General features: G+C 40.4%; 1 protein-coding gene across 1 annotated transcript; it reads left to right on the plus strand.

The window, feature by feature from the left end:
• Nucleotides 1-2786: 2786 nt before the first annotated feature.
• On the plus strand, nucleotides 2787-12808 carry aqp11 (aquaporin 11). Its single transcript, XM_084409868.1, has 3 exons — nucleotides 2787-3584; nucleotides 3880-3996; nucleotides 11953-12808. The coding sequence occupies exons 1-3, from the start codon at nucleotides 2987-2989 to the stop codon at nucleotides 12063-12065; spliced, it is 828 nt and encodes a 275-aa protein (XP_084265994.1). The 5' UTR covers nucleotides 2787-2986; the 3' UTR covers nucleotides 12066-12808.
• Nucleotides 12809-27969: the final 15161 nt, after the last annotated feature.

Consider the following 27969-nt stretch of genomic DNA (forward strand, 5'->3'; position numbering starts at 1 on the left):
AGTGCTGAAGTGCCAACTAGTCTCTCCCTATGGAGGATCCCTTTCCCACTCTACAGATAAAGCGTCGTCGGGAAAACTCAATTTGCGTATCTACCCCGAATTGATAAAATAAAATTAAATTCTGAATCAAAACTATAAGGAAACACCAGTAATTTGTTTAGGCTTGGTTTGTAGGGAATTCCAAACCTGCACACATATATTCAAACGGACATAACTATAGAACCCGTTCTTAATGCGCATCTGAACGCCATCAGCGTTTCTCACAGGTTCGTGTTTAAAGTCTGTGTAGAGAGAATGGTGTCGTCTTGGCGGCCCTAATTTAAAAACAAATGATCGTTGCGACGGAAGCGAATCAATCAAAACTAACTTTAGCTGGAAAATAACTTTATTAAAGAACAGCTATAAAGCCAAACAATCTTACGTTAAACTATACATTTATCACTGTAAAGCTGCTTTGAGACAATCTACATTGTTAAAAGCGCTATATAAATGAAGATGACTTGACTTGACTTGACTTGATATTATATTCAGGGCTTGACCATCGATATTTAACGGGGAGAACTACCAAATAGACAGCAGTCGTTGCTGTTTCACCTAGTCTCAGCCTCAGACGTGACGCCCACGGACCGTTTGCTGAACGTCTGATGCATATGGCACACTTTTCTGGAAACACTTAAGGATTTTCGAAGTTGCGATCTGATTGGTTGAATTCTATAGGATTTCCGAGAGACTTGTGTGTTGCGTTCTTTTTCGGTTCGCCTAGAATCAAATGCCATGACGCAAAAAACCCTCGTGGAAGAAGAACGCCATCGTGTTTACAACTTGACAATGAGCGCTTACCAGGATCAACTAAACGCTGGGTTTTCAAAAGTATGTGAAGTTCACGGCTCCATTGTTGTAGTAAACTTGCACGTTCTTGAATTAATAATTTATTAGATGCACGCTGTTATTGTAGCGACATCGACATTATATTTTCACGTCCCTAAACATGACGCGGAACAAAACGAACTGTAATTGTTTGCGTTACATGTCAATCAAACGTCCTCTTGGGCGGTCCATGGCCAAGAAAAGCTGTGATAGAGTCCAGACCTTCTGCCGACACGAGACTATGTTTCACCCGTTTCACCTGAAACGGGCCTCACAACAGAAGGGGCCTCCCCTTGCTCTCAAAAAAGAGCCCTGCTCCCCGCAAGCACAAAAATGAATGGGGGCAAGGGGCAAAAATGCCAATAAAATTTATAAAAATGCCCCCAAAATTCAAGATATGGGTAAAAAATGTCCTTGTATGAGCTCATTTAGAACAGTGCCGGTTTCCCGAATATCAGCACAATTGCAAATGTGATTTCATTCAACAGTTCAATAAACAAGAAGTTAATGTTAGGTGACTTTTATTTTAGTCTTAGAAGAACATTGTATGTTTTTGCACTATTTTACCAACAAAAATAGTTCCAAACAAATCCACAGAGCCATTGAGTGTCTCCATGTGGGGCCTCCAACTGTTTCTTTGAAACGGGCCTCTAATTGCAAAGGCAATTTATGTGTATTTGACTGTTTAGGCAAAATAGGCAGCGAAAACAAACTCAATTTAGAGGGAGCTTTATGTGCACTTTGGTTGTGAGCTCATAATCTGCGTGAATGCGTAAATTTATGCGGAATAAGTGCAATCCCATGCTAAAATTCAAGCCCTGGAACAGCAACAATATTCATCCTGAGCAAATGAAACGAGTGAGTGAGGGGAGGCGGGTTTGTGAGTCAACTCGCTGTCAGAGAGAGAGAGAGAGAGAGAGAGAGAGAGAGAGGGAGAGAGAAAGGGGTAGGGGTAGATACGGACGTTAAGACTCATACAACATGAATATGATGCTGGTAGCACAATCTGATAGGTAGCATTTTGCGATGTCGAATTGGGCTGTAATTACATCCTTATTGTAACAAATGCAATAGTTAAACAATAGCCTACAAGAACTAGACCAAAACAACTGGTTTTCCCCATGTAAAATGTGTTCTGAAAATAATGAGAGATATAGGAACCTGGCATTCAGATATTCCAAGAGATGCAGGAAATTAACATTTTCAGTATAAGAAAAAGATTGACTATGGCACTTTGGCCAACTTTGCATGTGTAGATGATACCACAAAAAGGCCCTTTTGCAAAAACAAATAAACCTCACTAGGGAGCATTGGGTGGGACCCTTTTAAACGGTTCACATGATTTCAATGTTCAAACCAAAACTACACAAACCATCCCCAGGGGGAAACCTTTTCCCCACTTCAAGCACTGATTATATTACTTTATATTATATTATACCCTATATATTGTATAGCGGCTTCTCACAAATCAGTTGGACCTTATTTACACACGCTATTAATCCACTGATCATACGCTGGTTACTCCACTCAGAGCACCTCCTCACTCTTAACCTCAACCTGCCTATATTAAAGCCTCTTATATTATTATAAAGAAGCTTAAGTTAAAACTGCCTACTGTATAACTACTGTATATATTATACAGTATAATATTCTGTTAGATTAAAAGGGCATACAGTGATTTGGGGAGTCTATATTTGTTAATTTCTGGTCAGATTTATTTATTTTGCAGATAAATGTTTATTCTGGTAACCTCTGGCAACACCGGACGAAGTTCTTTTCAAATCCTACTACGGTAGAGGATTGAGTCATGCATATTTTTACGTAACAAAACGTTCTCCTACCCGATTGGCTGAAGGACAGACGTGGGCGCTAGTCAGCTGACGAAATCCGAATGCTGTTACGATAAAGGTTGGATCATTATTATGAATAAGGTTACGTGCTTGAGCAGTCCCAGAAGCCACTATTTAATATTCATGAGTCAAGTCTTTTGCCATAGTAGCTGCACAGATTGAATTGTAGTAGGCGGGATAAATGGCGCAAAGGCGGAACCGCTCTACACCAAAGTTTCCTGACAGTTTTGAATGATTATCCGTAGCGAGGCTGTAAGGAGCTGGCAGAGATGGCCTATCTCACCGTCTCTCTGTCCTTACTGGTGGGAATTGTAGTTTTTAGCGAGGTGGCGAGAAGGACAGCTTCATATCTATTCCCAAATCGTAACTGGACCACCTATGTGCTGGAGTTTATTTCCACTTTTCAGTTGTGCGCGTGCACGCACGAGTTAAAGCTGCTCGCGGAGGTGGGCAGACTGGAGCCGCAGATCGGACTGACCCTCACGTACCTCATCTCGGTGATCCACGTGCTTTCTTTCCACGGTGCGATCTGTAACCCCACCGGCTCTCTGGAGCAGCTCTACCGCGGGTCTCTCACCCGCAGACGCGCATTGGCACAGATCTCATGCCAGCTGATCGCGGCTGTGGTGGCACGGCTAGTGATGCCTCGCCTGTGGTCACTGGCGCTCTCTGACCTGCATGAACTGCACACACTGATGGACTTTAAATGCTCGAACAGCCCCATTAATGTCCCTCTGCTGCAGGCCGCCGCGGTGGAGCTGAGCTGCGCGTTTGTCATGCACTCTGCGGTGTCTAACCTGGATAAAGTGGAGGAGAAATATCGGGTTCATGCAATAGCGGCTGTCATCACCACTTTAGTCTATGCGGGTGTGTGCACGAATCTAAAATTCCACATGGTACCATGGTTTAAATATAATAATTATTCAGGACCACCATAGTAGCCTACTGTATGGCCAGTGGAAGTGTTTTTATTGTCAAATCAAAGTTATCTATCTATCTATCTATCTATCTATCTATCTATCTATCTATCTATCTATCTATCTGTCTGTCTGTTTTTTTCTCATGCAGATCTTGTCTATTGATATTTCAGTATCATTCATATGCTGTTAACTGTGCAAAACTAAGTGCAACTGTGTTCAGGAAGCTACTGTGTTTTGTAAAGGTGGACATCTCACTGGAGCTGTGTTCAACCCAGCACTGGCATTCTCTATACAGTTCCCCTGTCCTGGAAACACTTTTGCAGAGTACGGTTTTGTGTACTGGATGGGACCAATACTAGGTGAGCATGATTACAACATTACATACTTTAACCTTTGGCCAGATCCATAAAAAAAAAAATCCTTTTGAGACTGTTGTGTAATCAACTGATGGTAAGTATTTTGTAGAAAAAAGTATTTGGTAGTATTTGTATCCTGTCAAACACTTCACAAGTAATAATAAGAAAACAAAAACAAAATGTGTAACACTTTACAATAAGGTTCATTAGTTAACTATCTTAGTTAACATGAACTAAGAATGATAAATACTTCTTCAGCATTTATTAATCTTAGTTAATATTAATTTCAACATTTACTAATACATTATTAAAATCAAAGGTTGTATTTGTTAACATTAGTTAATGCACTCTAAACTAACATGATCAAACAATAAACAACTGTATTTTTATTAACTAACATTAACAAAGATTAAAAAATATTGTAATACGTTAACTAATGAACCTTATTGTAAAGTTACCAAAATGTTTTTAGTGCCAGAATAAAAACACATTTGCATGATACTCATGAAAAACTAAAACTGCAGCAGAAGGTTTGAAAATACTTTCTAAATGTTTATATACTCACAAACCAAACCTACAACACACAGATCTCAGATACAGCCCATGGATGTTCACTCATATAGTACATTTGTTAATAACAGCAAGAAATGTACAGCTCCCTATCGTCCGGTCACTACGGCGTACGTCGTGGGGATCGACGAATAGGAATCTCGCTAGAGAGGCCAATCTACTTCTAGTGAAACTAAACGAGCCAATGCATATTGGCGTGCAATCATTTGCATCAGCTGTGCAGCCTCGCAGCGCGGGTATTTAACGAGCAACTGGTGCGATTGCACTTCAGCTTTTTGCTTCGGAGCCGAGCGTTTCGATGCTGTTTAATCTACTGAGTGATCAAACAATGAGCAAGCTCTTCAAGATGATCTCTCGTGTCTGGTGCGGGCGATACAGCGCAGCAGCAGGGTCGACTTTCTTTTTCTCTCTCTTTTGTTTTTGTGTTACTGAGCAAAACAAGCTGTTTTCACAGCTGGTAACGGTGCGCCAAGAGCGCTGAATAGCCGTTCTTACGGCTGGTAAGACCGCCGTGAAGAGGTTGCATATTCCTGTCTGTGTCCACTGTGACCATTCCCCTGCGTGCTTCAGTACCAAGGAGAGTATTCCCCTGAAAGAGCTTACATGGGTGTGAGTTGCGTCTTTTTAAAGATGACATTCCACCCTTGTGTTTCTGGTTGCGGTCGTTTCCTGTCCTCACTGACGGCCACGATCACTGTCTCGCATGCCTGGGAAACATGTGAGACTGTGTTCGTGGGTGGTTCATGTTTTCGCACGGGAACATGACCACGTCGGCACGCCGGTCAACTCTTCTTTCTCCGGAAAGCTTGAACCCCCTCTGTTGTTGGCCAGCCGCTGCTTGTGTGTAAAAGCACAGCTGCAGGTCTGCTCGACACTCTGGGAGACCGTGGAGATCTGCGAGAGCTTCCGCCGGGCAAAACCTGACGGTTCTCTCGCTCCTCAGCGTGTCCTGTGCCGTCGAGCTGCCGGGCTGCAGTGCAGGTTGTCACGGCAACCCAGCGCTCGCTCGGCGCTCTAGGTGCGCAGTCTCCTTGTCTATTCTCCATTGTAGCGCCCTCCTTGGTGGCCACCAGGAGAGGTCTACTTCAGTTGAATGGCTTGGGTGATCTGAGAGCTGAGGGCTTCTCCTTCGGGGAACCAACCCCCTAGGGCCCCTCCTTCTCTTGCGCATCACAAGTTGTGCAGTTTCTGGATGGGATTTCTGGTCCTTCAAAATTGGAGGAACCTAGCGTTTCATTCAGGGCTCCAGCTGAGGGCAGATGTCAATTGCTGCATCAGAGAGAGGGCCTGTTTCGTTCTGGAAATGAGGGTGATGCTGAGTTCCCACTGTAATAGTGTGTGTGCTTATGCTGAATCAGATTCAGAACTGACAGCCATGCTTTCCCGGGTCTTTCTCGGATGTGCATTGAAAACTTAGCAGTATGGAGCTATATTGGTGCCAAAATATGGAACGCCAAAAGTGCCAATTTCTGCATAAGTTTTCACCTCTCTCGCTACCCTCGATGGTGGGGTGGCTGTGCCTCTGGCGAACCACCTCTGCCATGCATGCGAGGCCAAGGCACTCTTATTGCACGAGGGTAGTTCTGAGCCGGAGTTGAGCTGCGCTTGTCGACTGACCATGTTCAAGTCACAGCTCAGGCCCTCAGCCAGACGATGTCCACCTTGGTGGTCCAGAAGCGCCCCTGGCTGTCCTTGCAGAGGTGCGAGAGGTCATCAAAGTACGCTTTCTCGATGCTCCCATCTCACAAGGTGGCCTTTTCGGCGACACTGTTGAGAATTGGCCCAGCAGTTCTATTCAAACGCACATAACTATAGAACCAATTCTTAATGCGCATGTGAACGCCATCAGCGTTTATCACAGGTTCGCGTTTAAAGTCTGTGTAGAGAGAAGGGTGTCGTCTTAGCGGCCCCTAATTTAATAACAAATGATCGTTGCGACGGAAGCGAATCAATCAAAACTAACTTTAGCTGGAAAATAACTTTATTAAAGAACTGCTATAAAGCCAAAACAATCTCTATTACCTTTAAGTATACGTTTATCTCTGTAAAGCTGCTTTGAAACAATCTACATTGTTAAAAGCGCTATATACAGTGGGTACGGAAAGTATTCAGACCCCCATACATTTTTCACTCTTTGTTATATTGCAGCCATTTGCTAAAATCATTTAAGTTCATTTGTTTTCCTCATTATTGTACACACAGCACCCCACATTGACAGAAAAACACAGAATTGTTGACATTTTTGCACATTTATTAAAAAAGAAAAACTGAAATGGTCACATGGTCCTAAGTATTCAGTCTATATAAGACCTTACAGCTCACAGTGCATGTCAGAGCAAATGAGAATCATGAGATCAAAGGGACTGCCTGAAGAGCTCAGAGACAGAATTGTGGCAAGGCACTGATCTGGCCAAGGTTACAAAAAAATTTCTGCTGCACTTAAGGTTCCTAAGAGCACAGTGGCCTCCATAATCCTTAAATGGAAGACGTTTGGGATGACCAGAACCCTTCCTAGAGCTGGCCGTCCGGCCAAACTGAGCTATCGGGGGAGAAGAGCCTTGGTGAGAGAGGTAAAGAAGAACCCAAAGATCACTGTGGCTGAGCTCCAGAGATGCAGTCGGGAGATGGGAGAAAGTTGTAGTAAGTCAACCATCAATGCAGCCATCCACCAGTCGGGGCTTTATGGCAGAGTGGCCCGACGGAAGCCTCTCCTCAGTGCAAGACACATGAAAGCACACCTGAAGGACTCCAAGATGGTGATAAATAAGATTCTCTGTTCTGATGAGACCAAGATAGAACTTTTTGGCCTTAATTCTAAGCGGTATGTGTGGAGAAAACCAGGCACTGCTCATCACCTGTCCAATACAGTCTCAACAGTGAAGCATGGTGGTGGCAGCATCATGCTGTGGGGGTGTTTTTCAGCTGCAGGGACAGGACGACTGGTTGCAATCGAGGGAAAGATGAATGCGGCCAAGTACAGGGATATCCTGGACAAAAACCTTCTCCAGAGTGCTCTGGACCTCAGACTGGGCTGAAGGTTCACCTTCCAACAAGACAATGACCCTAAGCACACAGCTAAAATAAGGAAGGAGTGGCTTCACAACAACTCCGTGACTGTTCTTGAATGGCCCAGCCAGAGCCCTGACTTAAACCCAATTGAGCATCTTTGGAGAGACCTGAAAATGGCTGTCCACCAACGTTTACCATCCAACCTGACAGAACTGGAGAGGATCTGCAAGGAGGAATGGCAGAGGATACCCAAATCCAGGTGTGAAAAACTTGTTGCATCTTTCCCAAAAAGACTCATGGCTGTATTAGATCAAAAGGGTGCTTCTACTAAATACTGAGCAAAGGGTCTGAATACTTAGGACCATGTGATATTTCAGTTTTTCTTTTTTAATAAATGTGCAAAAATGTCAACAATTGTGTGTTTTTCTGTCAATATGGGGTGCTATGTGTACAATAATGAAGAAAAAAAACTTAAATGATTTTAGCAAATGGCTGCAATATAACAAAGAGAGAAGAATTTAAGGGGGTCTGAATACTTTCCGTACCCACTGTAAATGAAGATGACTTGACTTGACTTCTCTGCAGTCAGCAGCAGACTGAAGCGCTTCCCCCGACGTACCACCAGAGTGCCTCGTGGGCCGCCCCTCAGTCTACTCGTCGCCAAGGGTATCATCCCCTGCAAAAAAAAAAAAACACTCCGGCAAAGCCTGCTCTACTGTGTCCGCTGCAGGAGGATGACACCGCCCGTCTCAGCCGCTGTTTAAGTGGTCGGTGAAACAATCACCCCTGAGATGGGTGACCCGGAGATGGGTGGAGCTGCTCTCTCCTGGCGGAGGGCCGGGGAACGAATCTTTTGAGTCAAAATTCTGTTCCACCACTGGAGTCACAGTGGTACCTTAAAAAAAAAAAAGAGCAGTTCCTCTATCCCTGGGTCTGAAGAGGGCCAGGAGAGCAGTGGGAGGAGAGAATCCTCACCACTCTCATCCGCCTCTTCTATCGTCAGCAGGCAACAGTGTGAGGTTCGAGAACGCAACCACCTTATGGCACCCGCGTCCAGACCTCTGGAAACTCCATGTCTGGTCCCTGGACGGGACGCAGAGGTTCTAGGTGACTTACCCCCAGAGGTACTTAACACCATCACTTCTCCACAAGCGCCGTCTTCGAGACGTGCCTACGCCTTGAAGTGGAACCTGTTCGTTGAGTGGTGTTCCTCTCGCAGAGAGGACCCCCGAAGATGTCCGATAGGGTCAGTGCTTTCCTTCTTGCAGCAAGGGTTGGAGCGAAGGCTGTCTCCCAAGTAACATGCTGCCGCTATTTCAGCATATCATGACCACATAGATGGCAAAACAGTAGGAAAGCACTACCTGGTCGTCAGGTTCCTTAGGAGGGCGAGACGATTAAATCCTCCTCGTCCCCCCTCCATACCCTCTTGAGACCTTTCCCTGGTGCTTCGAGCACATCAGGATGCTCCCTTTTAAGCCTTTGCAGTCAGCAGACTTAAAGCTTCTCTCCTTGAAGACTTCGCTGCTGGTTCCACTGGCCTCGATCAAGCATTTTTCGGTCAACGAATCGTGCCTAGAGTTCGGGCCGGGTGACAACCATATTGTACTGAGACCCCGGCTTGGTTATGTGCCCAAGGTTCCTACCACTCCCTTCAGGGACCAGGTAGTGAACCTGCAAGCGCTGCCCCTGGAGGAGGCAGACCCAGCCCTGGCTTTGCTCTGTCCTTTTCGCCCTCTGTGTATGTACGTGGACAGAACTCAGTGTCAGGACCTCAGACCAGCTCTATGTCTGTTACGGAGGCCAGCAGAAGGGAAAGGCTGTCTCCAAGCAGAGGATGGCCCACTGGATAGTGGATGCCATCGCCTTGGCTTACCAAGCTCAAGGCGTGCCCTCATAGTTCAAATTACAGGGGGTACTGGGGGGTACTATACCCCCAAAGGGACAGAAATATCAGTTTTGGGGGGGTCAGATAATTTTTCTGATATTGTAAAAAATATATAATTACAGTTACAATACAAGTCAACTCCTATTTTCACTGTAGGAACATTTTAATGTAAAGCGGTGTCAGACACCCCTATTGTGGACCGTACCATTTTTAACCACCGTGACTAGAAGCAACGGAGATAGAGAACGACTTCAACTTCTCAGGCAAGTGTCAACGTTAAATGACAAAACGCTAGTTTCATAAAGTATCATTCTTTTCAACATTCCTTATTTGTATATTCAAAAATATTTAAAATAATCTAATTTAATACAGTTATAATTTTTCAATGTAAATTATTTAATTTTATTGGTAACAGCCTAGTGTCTAATTATTTTAATTGAATATATTTATCAAATTTAAGAATTTGAAATGAAAGATGGAGCATACATTTAATAAAATTAGGGGAAAATGCCCTTTATAAAGGTACAAAAAATTATTCTGAGTGTTTTCAAACAGTGATGTAATGAAACATTGACAATTTAAGCTCTCTGTTTAGGCTATTAAGGAAATGTAATTTTGCCAAAAGAAGAACTTTTATTTTAAATAAATGTTCATTTTAAATCAGCCTACTTCAGTGTGATATGTTACCATATTATCATGCTTAACACTAAGAATTTGAATAATTGTAATATGATGATCAGATGCAGATATCTAAATCAAAGAATATAGGCGGTTGGCGGGTGGATTATTTATTTTTAATAGTGGATTCGGGTGACTCAAAGTGCACCAGATGAATGAATTTATCTTTAAAATGTACAAAATTTTCTTCCCGGAGATACCAAGCTCCACCAACAAAAAAATGTGGGAAACACATTAGGCTATATATGATCTACAAAAAAATACACATTTTATTATCTTATTATTAAAATACATTATAATGATTTTACCACCTCCGCCTCATTTTGAGCCAGGAAAAAACCCTGAAATAGGCAATAGGCTTCTTGTAAAGGTATTACTTTTACTAGTAATTAGAATGGTATTTCAGTGCACTTAACTTCTAACTTTTGGGAGTTGATCAAAACAGTTCTCTTTGGGATATATAATAACAATGAGATATTGTGTAGCCTACTGATTATCAGTTTGTCGCATGTTTAGACCTTGTATGTGTGTTGCACAACACATGTTGCACTTGACGATCACGGTGGGGATTGATATGGTAGATGGTCATAGAAGAAGTGAAGGAGCAGTACCCCCCAATTATGGTGGGGTAATTCGCACTCTGCGTGCCCTGCCCGCTCAGGTTGCATGCACACTCCACGAGAGGCGTTGCATCCTTCTGGGTGCTGGCACGTGGCTCCTCGCTTACAGATATCCGTAGAGCTGCGGGCTGGGCGACACCTAACACGTTCGCTAGATACTATAGCCTACGTGTAGAGCCCGTGTCCTCCCGTGTTCTCACCCTAAACGGGTAGAAGAACTGTGAGTACCGGCTCTGTCGGCTTGCTGCACCCTAGTGCATCCTTATTGCTCCAGAGTCAAACCTGTTGAGTCCTCCCAACACCCTCGGCCTGGACATGGCGGAGCGTCTGGTGCCAGGCCTTTATCCGCTGAATCCTTGAGAACTGGGTCTAGGCTGGGTCCCATATGATTGACCCTATGGGGATCCCATGTGTGTATATTCTCCACGGCTGCTCCTAAACGGAAGCTTGTGTCTTTCCCATGGGCTAAGTCACCTACTATTCATATGCAGTACAACCCTCGGGTTAGTCCATATGTGTATTCCCACATAACTCTCCTTAAGAATGTGGCTCCCGCAGCGTTCCCCTCCCTCAGATCGGGCACGCTTTCCCAGTGTTATCCAATAATCTCACTGTATGGGTTATCACGGAACAACAGTGACAGATACTCTCGGTGTAAGCCCTCTCCTATCGTCCTTCCAGGCAAGAAGTTGTGGAGGCTTACACAGGGCGCTGGATGGGGTGCAGCAGCTGTGGCGTTTTGGTAGGGTTTCCTATTCGTCGATCACCACGACTACGTCGTAGTGACCGGATGATAGGGAACGTCTCGGTTACATATGGTAACCCGTGTTCCCTGAGGGAGGGAACGGAGACGTACGTCCCATCGCCACATCTGCTGCGACCCGCCGGGGCAGCCAAAAAAAACTCAGCAAAAAACTGAAGTGCAATCGCACCAGCTGCTCGTTAAATACCCGCGCTGCGAGGCTGCGCAGCTGATGCAAATGATTGCACGCCAATATGCATTGGCTCGTTTAGTTTCACTCGAAGTAGATTGGCCTCTCTAGCGAGATTCCTATTCGTCGATCACCACGACGTACGTGTCCGTTTCCTCCCTCAGGGAACGAAGGTTACCATATGTAACCGAGACGTTCTCTGTGTTTCACCAGTATATTCAGAGGTCCATGCTGGTTTTCCACTCTTTTTGTGTCATTACAGGTATGACAGGCTCTCTTCTTCTTTTTGACAAAGTGATCCCAGCCATTTCAGGAAAAAGCACAATTCCAAAGCACCAGAACTCTAATGGACTCAAGAAGAAAAAGATGAATTAAGATGGTTTTATAAAATATAAATAGCAATTACTCTAGGACACTGTAATTTCCCAGCTCCTCTTAACGTAATATTGAAACTGGAGGGACCATACTGTTAATTTTTAGAAGGGTTTAGAATGTTTATAAATATTGTAAATAACAACATGCAAATTCATGAAGCACAATGATTATGTAATGACACATATGCAGGTTTACAGCACATAGTGTGCCGAGAAGCATTTGTGACCATTACAAACAAATGGACATTCCTGGAATGGTGTCTAACAGTGCTGTTGGGATACTATTTTGTGTCTTGTTCTACTAGCAATGATTCTTACCTAGTAATAGGTAAATGTTACAGTATTAGTAATCTTAATAATAAAATAAAGTGCTTCACATACATAAAATAAAACAAAACAATCACACAATGTAAATATAAAAATATTCGAAAACAACTATAAAAGTTCAACTTGTAAAATAAAGTTAATTGGCAATATAGATTTTATTTGCATTCTATGTATGAAAAGTGCTATACAAATAAATGTTTATTATTATTATTATTATTATTATTATTATTAAGCACAGTTTTGCAGTGCCTTTGGATTATCCATGGGTAAAATAACCGGGGTGAACCAGACCAGATATAATGCCACGTCTACAAGCAAATGTAAAATATGGCATAACACAAATTCTGTTACAATAAATTAAATGAAGCAGTACTAAAACCTATATATTAGTCTGTTTTTTATTATTAAACTTTACATAAAAACACATGGATCTGTGGTTTTTTAACCTGAGAGGTCAAACAGGCAGACCTTTGACCTTTGAACTCAGATGTGTTGATCAAAGTGATATGGCATTTTGTTTTACTAAGCTGCCAAAGCAATAAAAGACAAGCAAATAAAGTGAAATATTGTGAGATGTTGGTTGCAAGACGTTCACTCGTGAAAAATTGTTGACATGATGGACTGTAATGTGCTGTCAAATTCCAGCTTTAATTTTACATTTGAGTACTGGAAACATACTTTCACATTGAAGGCTGGTCAAATCGCACGACGAAGGAGAATACTCAAATAGTCTTTATTTCATAATCCAACATTACTCAAAACAAGTTGCTGCCTTAAATTTTTAAGTTCAATACAACTTGGATGTTTAAGTCATTTCAACCTAAATTACATCAAACTGATTTAAAATGAATTGAATCTTGTATAACTTATATGAAAAAAGTTCAAAATTGCTTAACTTATTTTAATGAGTTAAAGCAATGTAAAAACATGTCATAACATTGATCATATAATTCATATTTGTTTGTATTCGACTGGAATGTAATATGCAACTGCAATAGCTTATGTCTTGCATTGGGTAAATAACTGTCCATTTATTATGTTTGAATTGACTGTTTGTTCCTTACTGTTATTGTGAAGTGTCCTTGAGCTTGGAAGAGGCTCTATATAAACATATTATTTATTTATTTTATTGGAGAAATAATACTTAATCAGACTTAACATAAACGTTAACGAGAACTGACAACAATGGACTGAAACACAGGGCTATAAATACATGCAAAGAACAAACAAAGGGATCTTTAGATGAACTGGTGAACAGAATCTAATAATCAATGATTAACCAGCAACAAGAGAGAGAATGAGTAACCATGAACTAATTATGAACACAGGCAAACAGAGCAAACAGTGTGAAAGCAAAACCAGACCAGAACTGAACATACACGTTATACATGCAAATCATTCTTTGTGAAGTACACTGAAGTCTATTTATAGTTAGATTCAGGAAGTGTATTGAGCAGGTATACAGCATATTTGTTTAGTTGTGGTGCATTATTAGAGGTACTTTAATTACATCGACATATATATTGATTCATTTAGCAGACACTTTTATACAAAGCCACTTACAAATGAGGAATACAACAAGCGATTCATCATAAAGAGGTCATAAATGCAAGAACTGCAGGTAATACAAAGTTTCAGACATTGTTTAGAATAGTACAAGAACAGGGAGAGATTAAGAAATAGTGAAAGATTTGAATGTTTGATTGTTACAGATTGTTTCAAAGCAGCTTTACAGAGATAACAGGAAAATAATGCAAACAAGTTTGTTTCCAGAAGAAAATAGCATCACAGTTCAGCTTAATTAAGTTCAGTGATGTTTCATTTTTGTTTAAAAAAGTTATTAATTTGGTTCATTTATATGCAGGTGCTGGTCATAAAATTAGAATATCATCAAAAAGTTTATTTATTTCAAGAATTCAACTTAACAGGTGAAACTAATATATTATATAGACTCATTACATGCAAAGTGAGATATTTCAAGCCTTTATTTGTTATAATTTTTATGATTATGGCTTACAGCTTATGAAACCCACGAAATCAAAATCCCAGAAAATTTGAATATTACATGAAATCACACAGTAATTACACAGTAATACCATGGTCATTGAACCTGGTTTTGGTTCTTTTGGTAGTGTGGGCAGGTGCAAATCCTGCTGAAAGAACAGCATTTATCTGAAATCTAAAGCTTTTGTAACATTAGATAGATAATTTAGATAGATAGATAACTAGATATATCTATCTATCTATCCATCTATCTATATGGCTGCTGATTGAAAGTGTGTACTGTTTCATATCAATACTATCTTACGAACACAACTAGCAAGATGGCTGGAATTAAATCTGTGTAAAATGTTTCGTATTCTGATCACTAGAAATCATGTCTAAACTTTTGCATCTGGTCTCCGCTTAAGACGAGAGAACCCCCAAGACATGATTTATGAATTTGCAAACAAAGCCAGCGTCTAATTGGTCCGATCTCTTCAGGAGGTGGGACTAACTTTAAATTTAAAATCTTAAGACCCGAAACAAAGCTCTCTCTGCTCTCTCGGTGCCCTCTCGATCTGTGTGCTGCTCTCTCTCTCTGTTCTCGCTCTCAAGAAGGCTCTCTCTCAAGACTTGCAAACATGTAACAGACGGAGCAGAAGGAACCCAAATTAAGATCAGAAGAACGGGTTCAACAGCTTTATCCAAGCCATCTTACTAGCCTACTCTCTTCGCAATTTCCTTTCTTTTCTGAGTCATCATTTCTTTTCCGTTGAAAGCCTCGGTTTTAAGTTAAGTTTTGCTGCAAAGTTTCGGTCCATCCTCTAGCAGCTCCAGCACACCACGTGACTGGCCGCCGCAGACATCAGGCACGAGGAGACCAGCCAATGAACGGACCGGGAAACCCCCTTTTACGCAACAAAGGGAATTCCCAAAAAGGAACGCAAAGGAGAAGCAAGTACCTCCAGACTGAAAGCTGAACTGGTGTATTGATACATTTAATAACCTGTCCAAGAAACGATAGAAGGGTTAATTAATGATTAATGGTTCGTTCCAGGTCATGTCTTAAAAGTGCATAGAATCGTGAGATTTCATCATCTCACTCATCATCTCACTTTTCCCTCACTCTATCCCTTTTTGCAACTCGTATGAATGTGTGTGTGTTTGTGTTTGTGTTAGATATTAGTTTATGTGTTAGTAGGCCCTAGATAATCAATAAAGTGTTGTTTGTATTTGAAAAGAGATTACTTGTGTTATCTGCATTACGAATTTATTGTCTTGAACTTCGATCTAAGTTACCTATGCTTTTACCCTTGATTTATTTCTTAATTTACTGTTAGCTGGGAAGATACGGCCAGGAAGATATTATATTTCCTAGAGTTAATAATTAGGGGTTCAAGCACGAAGTGCTGAAACCCTATTGTTATTGTTAATTTTCCCATGATGCAACATTCAGACATAAAACTGATCGGGCAGACCAAACCGTAAGTCGTAGAGACTTGAAACTTTGGGGGCTGATAGTACTCACACCGCCTACAGCGTCACCAAGGCCCGCCCCGATCGGCCTGACGGGGGCGCTACAGCGGTCAAAAGTACGAAACGGCTCATAACTCATCAACCGTGAGGCGTAGGCTCAAGTGTCTTATATCGTTGGATTCCTTGGCTCGAGGCGGACCAGGTGCATGCCTCGGATTTGCTCGTCACCCTGGGAAAATTTTCGGGTATTTGGGGTTTTTCACAAAACCTACTTTCGCGAACTAGTCCTAGGTTTTTGGCCCGACCGGAACCAAACCAGTGCAGCAAGATTCTCTGGAGTCCGATTGTCAATAATTATCAAAAAAAAGTGAAAATTTGGGCTCACGGTCCCTAAGGGCCGCCAAAACGTTTGAAGTGGGAGGAGCCCATTTTGCTTAATTGGCTATAACTCGTGAACGGAACGAGATTTTTGCACCAAACTCAGCACGCGTATGTACGAGCTCATTCTGTGGTCGCGTGAAAAAGGACGTGGCGACTGGCCACTTGGTGGCGCTATAACTGTTAAAAGGGTGTCAAAATGATGCATTTCTATGGCAAATCCCATGAAATGGCTGAAAGCGGCCATCTTGCTGTCTGATTTGCATACAACCTCACAAAATCGGGCATGCGCATGCGTCACGTGATCCTAAAGAAGCTTGGAAACTTTCACGGACGTCGGGCCATTGGTGGGGCGCTTTAACTGTCATAAAGGTGAGAAGGCCTCTGTATTATCCTATGCAAAATGACATTTAAATGACTGAAAAATGGGGGAAAAAAGAGCAGCACTTCACCAAATTAGTTGAGCACATGCGCCATATTATTCTAAAGAAGCGTGCAAACTTTTATGGAGATCGGGCCATCAGTGGAGGTGTCACAGTTTAAAAGGTAAAAAAAAAATTCACCACATTTCCATGATAAATGAGCTAAAAGGGCAAAAAACATACTTTTTCCTCTCCGAGGCACACGTTAAAAGGCTTGATAAAGTTTTTGGAACGCAGCAGCGCAAGCGGCAAGTGCCTAGACCCTATAGTTTTTTTTTTAGAGGCCTTTTTGTGGCCCTTTTTTAGCCACTTATTAGGGGTTCAAGCACGAAGTGCTGAAACCCTATTGTTATTGTTAATTTTCCCATGATGCAACATTCAGACATAAAACTGATCGGGCAGACCAAACCGTAAGTCGTAGAGACTTGAAACTTTGGGGGCTGATAGTACTCACACCGCCTACAGCGTCACCAAGGCCCGCCCCGATCGGCCTGACGGGGGCGCTACAGCGGTCAAAAGTACGAAACGGCTCATAACTCATCAACCGTGAGGCGTAGGCTCAAGTGTCTTATATCGTTGGATTCCTTGGCTCGAGGCGGACCAGGTGCATGCCTCGGATTTGCTCGCCCTTCCGGCGCCAATTTCGAGTAAATTGCATTTTTTTGAAAAACCTATTTTTGCGAACTTCTTCTAGGTTTTTGGTCCGATCAGAACCAAACCACTGCAAGAATATTGTCTGGAGTCTGACAATCAATAATCATCCAAAAAATTCAAAATTTCAATTAACAATCGATAAGGGGAACCAAAATATTTGATGGCACCAGGGCCACTTTTACTAAAACGGTTATAAATTGTGAACGGAAAGAGATTTTTTTGCTAAACTTTGGATACGTCTTCCTGAGCTCAGTCTGAGATCACTTGAAAAAAAATCGCAACCATTGGCCACTAGGTGGCACTATAAAACGGTTATAACTTGTGAACGGAAAGAGATATTTTCGCAAAACTTGGGACACATGTTCATGAGCTCATTCTGAGGTCACGTGAAAAAAAATCATGACAATTGGCCACTTGGTGGCGCTATAAAATGGTTATAACTTGTGAGCGGAAAGAGATATTTTCGCTAAACTTGGGACACATGTTCATAAGCTCAATCTGAGTTGACATGAAAAAAATCGTGACAATTGGCCACATGGTGGTGCTATAACAGTGAAAAAAATCATGAAAATAGCTATAAGCGCACCCAACCGTTAGTCTACTGAAAATTGGCACGCAGTGTCTTTGTCCAGGGTGCCATGATAGTCTATGAGAACATTGGTGTATCTCAAAACTCAGTATACGTCATTGGCACAATGCCTTGAAGGAGCCTTAGAAGTTTCAAGCCAGTGTTTTTTCACAGGAGTGACCTCCTAAGACTCCTGAATCCTTGCCGATTCCAACAATACCAAACATGCCAGGTTTCGCCTTATGGTTTTTGTAAGTGTCATTTAGAGCTTTAAAAAATTGTGGTTATCTTCAAAGCCGTTAGTCCGATCGAGACAACAACAAAAAAACTAAGGAAATTTGAAAACATAGGTAAATAGCTAAACAATAATGCCAAAATGTCAAAATTATGATAGGAACAAAAAAAACTAAAAAAAAAATCCAATCATTATCACCCATGGATCATTTTTATGCTCTCATAAATAGAAGTGTCTAAACTTCAATAAAAAAAATTATATTTACAACAAATTTGACAGACATTCCAAAACTCTGGAATAGTCTTCCTGATACTGTTCGTTGCTCAGACTCGCTCTCCCAGTTTAAAACTAGATTAAAGTCGCATCTCTTTGGCCAGGCATTCATATAATCCCACAGTTCAAACTACAATCCGGCCTCTAGCTCATAAATGCCAGAGGAGAACTGGCCCCCGACTGAGCCTGGGTTCTCCCAAGGTTTTTTTCTCCATTAGGTCACCTGATGGAGTTTTAGGATACCATTAGGTCACTTGATGGAGTTTTTCGGTTCCTTGCCACTGTTGCCTTTGGCTTGCTCAGTTGGGGATATTTTGGGGATGTTTGATTTGGTTTTATCAATCAGTGAATTCCTCTTGAAACAAGCTTTGTTGTATTGTTTTGATTTGATGCTGTGAAGCTGCTTTGATGCAATCTGTATTGTGAGAAGCGCTATACAAATAAACTTGACTTGACTTGACTTGACATGTATGGGCACCTTTCAAGGACACCTAATAAAAGTGGTGGAGATCAGGCAAGACGTGGTGGTGCTATAACTGTCAAAAAAACGTTCCTAAGTAAATTGCCTGTATTGGCTGTAAATGGTATTTTCCATCAATGATATAAGTTTATTAGTTCATTTGGATCCCCATTAGCCACTACCTAGGCAGTGTCTACTCTTCCTGGGGTCCCAACAAGTAAAAAATACAAAACTACATTTAATCAACAACAATAAAAAGTCAAGTCAATGAAACACACTAACCCAAAATTCATTCCAAATATCGAAATCAACAATTTACTATATATTGTGCCATTAAATGTTCCTTTAAATATTTTTTTAAAACTAATTTTTCTTGTCAAAATGTTCCTTTAAATATTTTTTTTTAAACAAATTTTTCTTGTAAAAATGGGTGATATCAATGGTAGGCTAAATGATTCCATATTTTCATTCCTCTATACATTACAGTCCGTTCTTTTCCAGTGGTTTACGAAACAGGAAATAAAAAAAACATCCCTTTTATTCATGCCTGGTGTAAAAATTATGACTAGTACTATTATACAAAAGTTGAGAGTACAGGACATTAGGAACTTTAGACACAGAGATATTTCTTATAAAATAAAGCAGAGAGACAATCCTTGAGAGACCAGTGCATTCTTAGTATATTATCTCTTCTATAACAGTTTAAATTGAGTCGTGTCGCTCTGTTCTGGACAAATTATATTTTTCAATCAGTTCTTTTTTTTTTCCTTTACTTGATGCACTCGATTACACCACTGGGCAATAACACACGATTCATCCAATCACTGATTGTGCTGCTGTGACTGACACCTCTGAGAGCCAACAGAAGCGGCATATTCATAAGGCCCGCCCACAGGTCGCGCAGGCGCTGCCACTGTCGGCATAAACAGAGAATCAGATGAGAACAGATCAAATGAGACACGGAGCATTTCTCCAGAAACTCCTTGCACTAAATGATAATCATAATCTATCGAGGACTGTGATTGTGTGCACTTGTAAACTTTGGATGCTTCAGCCTGGAGTGTTGTCGTCAGAGAGAGGTGAAGTGGAAATCGGAGTAAAGATTTAGTGGATCCCAGAGCGGTAATCTTTATTGAATAGTCTTTTTTTAATTGAATATGTGATGCAATCTCGTTTTGGTGAGTGACATTTTTTTATCATATGTTATCTTATGAAAGATATGTCAATTTCAGAAATGATTTGATATGAGCTGAGTGTAGGCCGCACAGCGCGAGCTGAACTAATTAGCCGTAGGCTAAAGCTATCACGTATAACAATGAGCATTGTGTCATGAGTTGAGACAATGGGTCTTATTCATGAAACACGAGCAGAACGAATTTTTGTGTAAATCGTGTGTAAAGTGGTTCTGACGTAAATTTTCGGATTCATTAAAATGTTCGTATTTTCCAAACGTTAGTTGGTACGAAATAAATCTACACCTGCTCCCAGCCACGCGTAAATAGTGCGCTTAACATCCGAACGTTTTGCTCATTAATAAGGCTGCATTTTAATTCACCTTAATCGGGTACATATTTACACAGCATTTTGAAAAAATATTAGGTAACACTTTACAATACGGGTGCACTAATCTGCATTAATTCATATTTAACTAATGCACAGATAATCATGTGTTAATGTATGACTCATGTAGAACTAAACCATTAATTAATGATTACTGCATCAGCAACTAATAAAGATTCTAAATGATTAATAGATTAAGTAATATATGAATTGTTATTAATTAAATGTGTCTATGTATTAATTAATTAATAACTTATTTTATTAACTAAAAGTGTAAATGAATGCGTTAATTACCACAGTTGGTCAAAGCAATGTACTTCAACTTCCAGTTGTCTGCTTTAATTAATCATTAACTAATGATTTGCAAATGCATCATTATGTTATGACTTTACTTGTTGAGGCACATGACTATTAACTAATTGTTAAGTAATATGCCATTTATGGGTTTTGACAGTTTGCACATGCAGTGAATGTAATGTTGGTGAATGTGTGTGAAGGATGGGTAAGTTGGGCTACACACAAATATCAGCACACCAGAATCTGAACTCCTGAAGCTGTTACACTGTGTTTAAACTGGACGAGACCAGCTGTCTACACCTGGACATGACAGACCATCACAAGTCCATTTGTCCTTCATAACAGAACTAGCACAAGAGCTCAGAGTACGTCAGTAATAGAGTGTGGCATCGGTTTACTGACTGGGTTTTGTCGTGTAGTGTCTCGACGCATCCAGTGTAGTATCACTGACTATAATGGACGTTCTATTGTCTTTGTCCAGTCTAGACAGTGTTATGAAATAGCAGAGCTCAACCGCATGTGCTCAGTGTATGTTAACCTGACATAGTCCTGTGCCATGAACAACAAAGTTCATCGGACTCAGTGAAATCTTGGTTGTACATGGTTGGAAATTGAAATCCATGGCTTAGTGTGGATGTCCAAACCAAAATGGCATATTACTTAACAATTAGTTAATAGTCATGTGCCTCAACAAGTAAAGTCATAACATAATGATACATTTGCAAATCATTAGTTAATGATTAATTAAAGCAGACAACTGGAAGTTGAAGTACATTGCCTTGACCAATTGTGGTAATTAACGCATTGATTTAGACTTTTAGTTAATAAAATAAGTTATTAATGAATTAATACATTATGACACATTTAATTAATAACAATTCATATATTACTTTATATTAATCATTTAGAATCTTCATGATGCAGTAATCATTAATTAATGGTTTAGTTCTTCATGAGTCATACATTAACACATGATTATCTGTGCATTAGTTAAGCATGAATTAATGGTTATTAGTGCACCCGTATTGTAAAGTGTTACCAAATATTATATATAGTAATTACATACGGTTTTTCTTTTTACTTTTATTACGACAGCCAGTAATTACGAGAGCCATCTGCAAACGGAACAAAAGTCCGCAAGTTTTTTTTATTTTATTTTTTTATTCAAGCTGTTTATTCTTTTACAAGTCCGCAAGTCACAAATAATGCAGTCAAGCTTCATGTCAAACCATTTTCTTTTCACTTCTGGGACTGTTCGATTAACAGATGAAACTCCATTAACTGCATCTATGCTGCCAAGCTTCCTTTTTTTTAGGCCTGATACGCCACTGTGTACGCTTGAAAACAAAATGTGGCGTTTTGAATGAACTTCTGATAATAAACTTCAATTTCTGCATCTGAGAAATTTCTCCTCTTAATTCGTTTTTGAGAAGACAAGTTGAAATCCTTCGTTTGGTGTCATAATATGATGCCCATATAGCCTATAGTTTTCAGTCGGTTTTAATGGGTGGGATTTATGGTAATTTAGAGAATGAGCGTGCACACGCGTCCCATTTACAACTGATTGGAATTCATTAACACACACACACACATTTCACTATCACATCTGACGTTTACGAAGTATTTCTGAATCAGGAGAAGAATTTTCGGGAATGTCGCCTTTACCACTTTAAATCACTCACATATTTACTCGTATATTTACGAATGTTTCATGAATGAGACCCATTGAGTGATTAATGAGTGTCTGTGTTAAATAACTGTCGAAAAGTTCGATTAATGTGTCATTTGAACTGCGCATGTATATGATTTGTTACTGAAATGTTGAATCAGAAATGAATTATTGTACGTTTGCCTTGTGTTTTCCAAGGCTGCGTTTTCTTGTTCTCTGTTTTTTTTCCTATGTGAACGTGATCGGCAAGTGTATCCTGTTTTGTGCCATAAATAATCCTGTGGAGGTGAATCGCCTGCCTATTGAATACAATTAAATATGCACAAATGGCTAGCTGACCAGTGCCCATGGACCGGTTTCCACTTTGAACCATAATTTGAAACCATCAACTGGTAGGATAATGACAATTTTCTTTTGTTTTTCGGACTCACAGGACTTTTAATTTGTGAAATAATTTTTTTTTTTTTTTACATCTGAAATGGAGAGACTTGAACTGATCGAGAGAAGTCTGAACAACTCTTTAAACTGCATCATTTGATTCACGAACTCTGGTCAGCTACGTCGTTATTCATGTTGTTGAACATACTATTTTACTATACAAAGATAAGGTGGTTAATTGGAAGGAATGATGAATCACATTGTCTTTTGAGTCAGTACTAGTATTTCTTTCGTCAACAAAAATTATAACTAAATATTGTCGTCAACGAACCACGTGACGAAAACGAGACGCAACGTAAATGCTGGTCATGTGACAATAACTATAATTAAATGTATAATGCAATATTGTTGACGAATAAAAACGAGACTAAATGTGGTTTACAAAATAAAAACTGTTAAAATGTCTCTTCATTTTCGTTGACCAAAACGAGATGAAATGTTATGACGCTATTTCGTCTTGTTTAGTCACATTATTATTATTATTATTATTATTTTGCAGTATTTCTGTTTCCCGTGTCTCACTTCAGGGGCTGCATCAGGGCGCACTGCGCAGACGACGTCACTTCCTCAAGCCCCACTAGCGGCATTATTTAGAAGATGCAGCTGCGGTGAGTTAACGTAAACGACAACAAACAAAGTTAAGTCTGACGCCCGTTTCACACATAGGGCCCGATTTTAACGATCTGAAACGCAAGTATCAAGCGCGAAACGCAAGTAACTTTGTGGCCGGGTCTTGGGCGCTGTTGCTATTATACCGGCGGGATAAATGACTCTTGCGCTCAACGCAAATCTAAAATGGGTTGGTCTGAAGTAGCTTCATTATTCATAGGTGTGGTTTGGGCGTAACGTGAAATAAACCAATCAGAGCGTCATCTCACATTCCCTTTAAGAGCAGACACGCTTATTCTATAGCGGATTCCTATTATAACGGTGGATTTGCCAGACGCGCGCCAGGAGCTGTTCACAGCCGAGGAGACCGACGTTCTCGTCAGGGCCGTAAAACACAGAGAAGTGACATTGGGGATGGAGAAACACACCCAAATTAACTTCGGTTAAACAGGCGTATGATAATTTGGGTAAATGTGTAAACTAGAAGTATGCTTTTATAATTATCTATCTATCTATCTATCTATCTATCTATCTATCTATCTATCTATCTATCGTAATGTATGATTTGCAAAAATGAAAACGGCTGCTTCTGTGTGAGAGAATCAAAGTGTATGCGCGTTGTGCACACGCTACATTGATTATGGCCAAGCATGCGCCCTTAAAATAGCATAAGAATAACATGTGCAACGCGCCACTGACTTTAAACTAGATTTTTTCAGTTAGTGGCGGAATTGTTTTCTAAACGTGCAAAATAACATGAGGGAACGTTTGCGCCGGAACACGCCGCCTCTTTGCGCTGAACCGCCCCCGGGAGCGCAAGTGTATTTCTTAGTTAACCGACGTGCGTCTGTGGAGGGAAAAGTCCGCTGTGCGCGGGTGCAAAATAGGAATGATACATGCGTCGGTGTACAAAGTCAATTGCGCTGGGTGCAAGATAGGGCCCATACTCCGTGTGCAGTGCATATGCGGTGCAGGAGCAGCACTCGCTATAGTGCTTTCACATATGCTGCGTTTGCAGTGCATGGCCCTAGAGGTCTGTAAGAGTTTTGAAAGAAATCAGCCACTAGTTGGCGCTAATGAGTTTTATGGCTCTGTAATAACGTGGTGTAAAACTTAACAACTTTTGATGCTTTTGTGCTTAAAGTCCTTAAAGGCCTTAACTGCTTGAACCCCGATAAATGCTGCTTGCAGCTTTAATTGTTTATGCTTTCTGTTCATTGGATGAACTGATAAAATGATCATACTATTGATTCTGCTACAGTAAATTCTGAAGATAATTAAATTATTAATTATTATTCATAATCTGTTATGAATGATAATTAATTATATTTATACGGGCGTATAAACGCTACAACTTATATTAGATAAAATTTTAGTTTCTCAGGCAAAATGTGATGCATTTTTAAATTGGTAATTTCAAACCAATATGCTAATATGGCTAGCTAAACACTGGCTGACAGGGGTGGGGTAAGGTTGTAACACATCTTTAAGAAGTGTTACAACAATCCCCTTACATACAAGAACAGTTTTTTTTCAATAATTTGACAATGTCTAGACCATGGAAAAGAAAGACCGATAAAGGTGTAAAGGAACTGGTGAGGTTTCAAAGAATAGCAGGTCAGTCAGATCAGTTGCGAAGAAAATGTTGAAAACCAGTGTTGGGGATTCTGAGACCTCAGAAGGCACACCATGTGTTTGACAGTACAACCGTGGGTACTTTGTAGCAAAAATTTCTGACACTGTTTGCACTTGTGCAAGTTTGGCTTGTTCTGTGTATCACACAAAACTGGCACAAATACAGTGAAAGGAAATCAGCACAAGCAAAGAACAGAGAAATCATTATCTGACCATAAGCATTTACATTTAATAATTTAGTAGACGCTTTTATCCCAAGTGACTTACAAATGAGGAGAACAATATGCAATATGAGATAGTTAGTAGATTGTGTTCACTAAATGGCTGGCTGTCTAATTGGTGTCCGCTTAATAATATAGAATTCATAGACAATTGGAAACGTTTTTGGGGCAGACCTGACCTGTTGAAAAGAGATGGTATTCATCCGTCCTGGGATGGTGCTGCTCTTCTCTCTAGTAATTTGGCTTATAGTCTTGGAGATAAAAAATGACAAATTGGGCACCAGGTCAGGAAGCAGACAGACTGGCTTAACCGACCGTCTGCTAGCGGCCTCGTGTCACCAAGGTCAGATAAATCCCATCACATAGAGCCTCTTTCACCTAGATATCATCATATAGAGACTGTGTCTGTTCCCCGAATTTGGAAATCCAGAAAACGTCTAAACCCATCTAAGGTTAAAAATGTAATTGATGTTCAACAAATAAAAAACAGATATAATACAGATGAGCAAATGCTAAAGCTTGGGTTGCTGAATATTCAATCTCTTACTCCAAAAGCACTCATTGTTAATGATATGATTTCGGATAATAACCTAGATGTGCTGTGTTTGACAGAAACCATGGCTAAAACCAAACGATTACTTTAAATAAGTCCACCCCGCAAGATTACTGTTATAAACATGAACCTCGTCTGAAACGCAAAGAGGGGGAGGTGTTGCTGTAATTTATAGTAATATTTTCAAAACCACTAAGAAATCAAGTTTTAAATGTACTACTTTTGAAGTGTTGGTGCTTAATGTAAAAATATATAGTGTAAACGATAAATCACGTTTGAGATTTGTGCTGACTACTGTATACAGGCCACCAGGACACCATACAGACTTTATCAAAGATTTTGCAGACTTTATATCAGAATTAATATTGACTGCAGATAAAGTACTAATTGTTGGTGATTTTAATATACACATAGATAATGAAAAAGATGCATTGGGATTGGCATTTAAAGACATTGTAAACTCAATTGGAGTTAGACAACGCGTGTCAGGACCTACTCATTATCGTAATCATACTCTAGATCTAATATTATCACATGGAGTAGATGTTGATGCTGTTGAAATTCTGCAGCAGAGCGATGACATCTCAGATCATTATCTAGTCTCATGTAAATTACATTTAGCCTAGGCTGCAAAGCCAATTCCGTGTTATAAACAGTTATACGCAGCTCTATATTTCTTCAAAACCTAATGAAACTTACAAATTCACAAAATTAACGGAATGCATAGCTGATATAAAAAATTGGATGACTAGTAATTTCCTACTACTTAATTCTGAAAAAACAGAGATTCTAATTATTGGACAAAAAACTTCCTCACGTAATAACCTAGAATACTGTCTAACACTTGATGGCTGCTCTGTTAAGTCTTCGTCGTCGGTTAGGAACCTGGGTGTGCTCTTTGATACCAATCTTTCATTTGAAAGTCATGTGTCTAGTATCTGTAAAACCGCATTTTTCCATCTTAAAAATATATCTAAATTACGCCATATGCTCTCATTGACAAATGCGGAAACAATTAGTTCATGCGTTCATGACCTCAAGGCTAGATTATTGTAATGCTCTACTGGGTGGTTGCCCTGCACGCTTAATAAACAAACTACAGCTGGTCCAAAAGGCAGTAGCTAGAGTTCTTACCAGAACCAGGAAGTATGACCATATTAGCCCGGTTCTGTCAACACTGCATTGGCTCCCTATTAAACATCGCATACATTTTAAAATATTGCTGATTACTTACAAAGCACTAAATGGTTTAGCTCCGCAGTACTTGAGCGAGCTCTTAACGCATTATAGTCCTTCACGTCTATTGCGATCTCAAAATTCCGGCCAGTTAATAATACCTAGAATATCAAAATCGACTGCTGGCGGTAGATCCTTTTCCTATTTAGCACCAAAACTTTGTAACAGTCTTCCTAACATTGTCCGGGAAGCAGACACACTCTGTCAGTTCAAAGCCAGATTAAAGACACATCTCTTTGACCTAGCATTCACATAATACATTATAGACTTCTATAATTCAATATTAGGCTGCATAGATTAGGTCAGCCGGAACCGGGAACACTTCCCATAAATCCTGATGTACTCGTTACATCATAAGAAGAATGGCATCTATGCTAATTTTAGTCTTTGTTTATCCCGAGGTTTTCCCGCAGCCTGCCGGATCCAGGCCGTATCCAGATCTGACGAAGGACCTTCGCCTGGACCCGATGTCAACGCAGTGCTGAAGTGCCAACTAGTCTCTCCCTATGGAGGATCCCTTTCCCACTCTACAGATAAAGCGTTGTCAGGAAAATTCATTTTGCGTAACCTACCCCGAAGTGACTAAATAAAATAAAATTCTGTATCAATTTATAAGGAAGGACCAGTACTTTGTTTAGGCTTGGTTTGTAGGGAATTACAAACCTGTGCACATATATTCAAATGCACATAACTATAGAACCAATTCTTAATGCGCATGTGAACGCCATCAGCGTTTATCACAGGTTCGTGTTTAAAGTCTGTGTAGAGAGAATGGTGTCGTCTTAGCGGTCCCTAATTTAATAACAAATGGTCGTTGCGACGGAAGCAAATCAATCAAAACCAACTTTAGCTGGAAAATAACTTTATTAAAGAACCGCTATAAAGCCAAAACAATCTCTGTTACCTTAAAT

Source organism: Rutilus rutilus (genome assembly GCF_951802725.1).
Source record: "Rutilus rutilus genome assembly, chromosome: 5".
In the NCBI taxonomy this organism is placed as follows: Eukaryota; Metazoa; Chordata; class Actinopteri; order Cypriniformes; family Leuciscidae; genus Rutilus; species Rutilus rutilus.

Excerpts from the sequence above, each read along its gene's own strand:
- aqp11 (XM_084409868.1), top strand. The coding sequence starts at position 2,987 with ATGGCCTATCTCACCGTCTCTCTGTCCTTACTGGTGGGAATTGTAGTT. Across the intron at positions 3,585-3,879 it reads CACCACTTTAGTCTATGCGG|GTGGACATCTCACTGGAGCT; the intron begins GTGTGTGCACGA and ends TGTTTTGTAAAG. Across the intron at positions 3,997-11,952 it reads CTGGATGGGACCAATACTAG|GTATGACAGGCTCTCTTCTT; the intron begins GTGAGCATGATT and ends GTGTCATTACAG.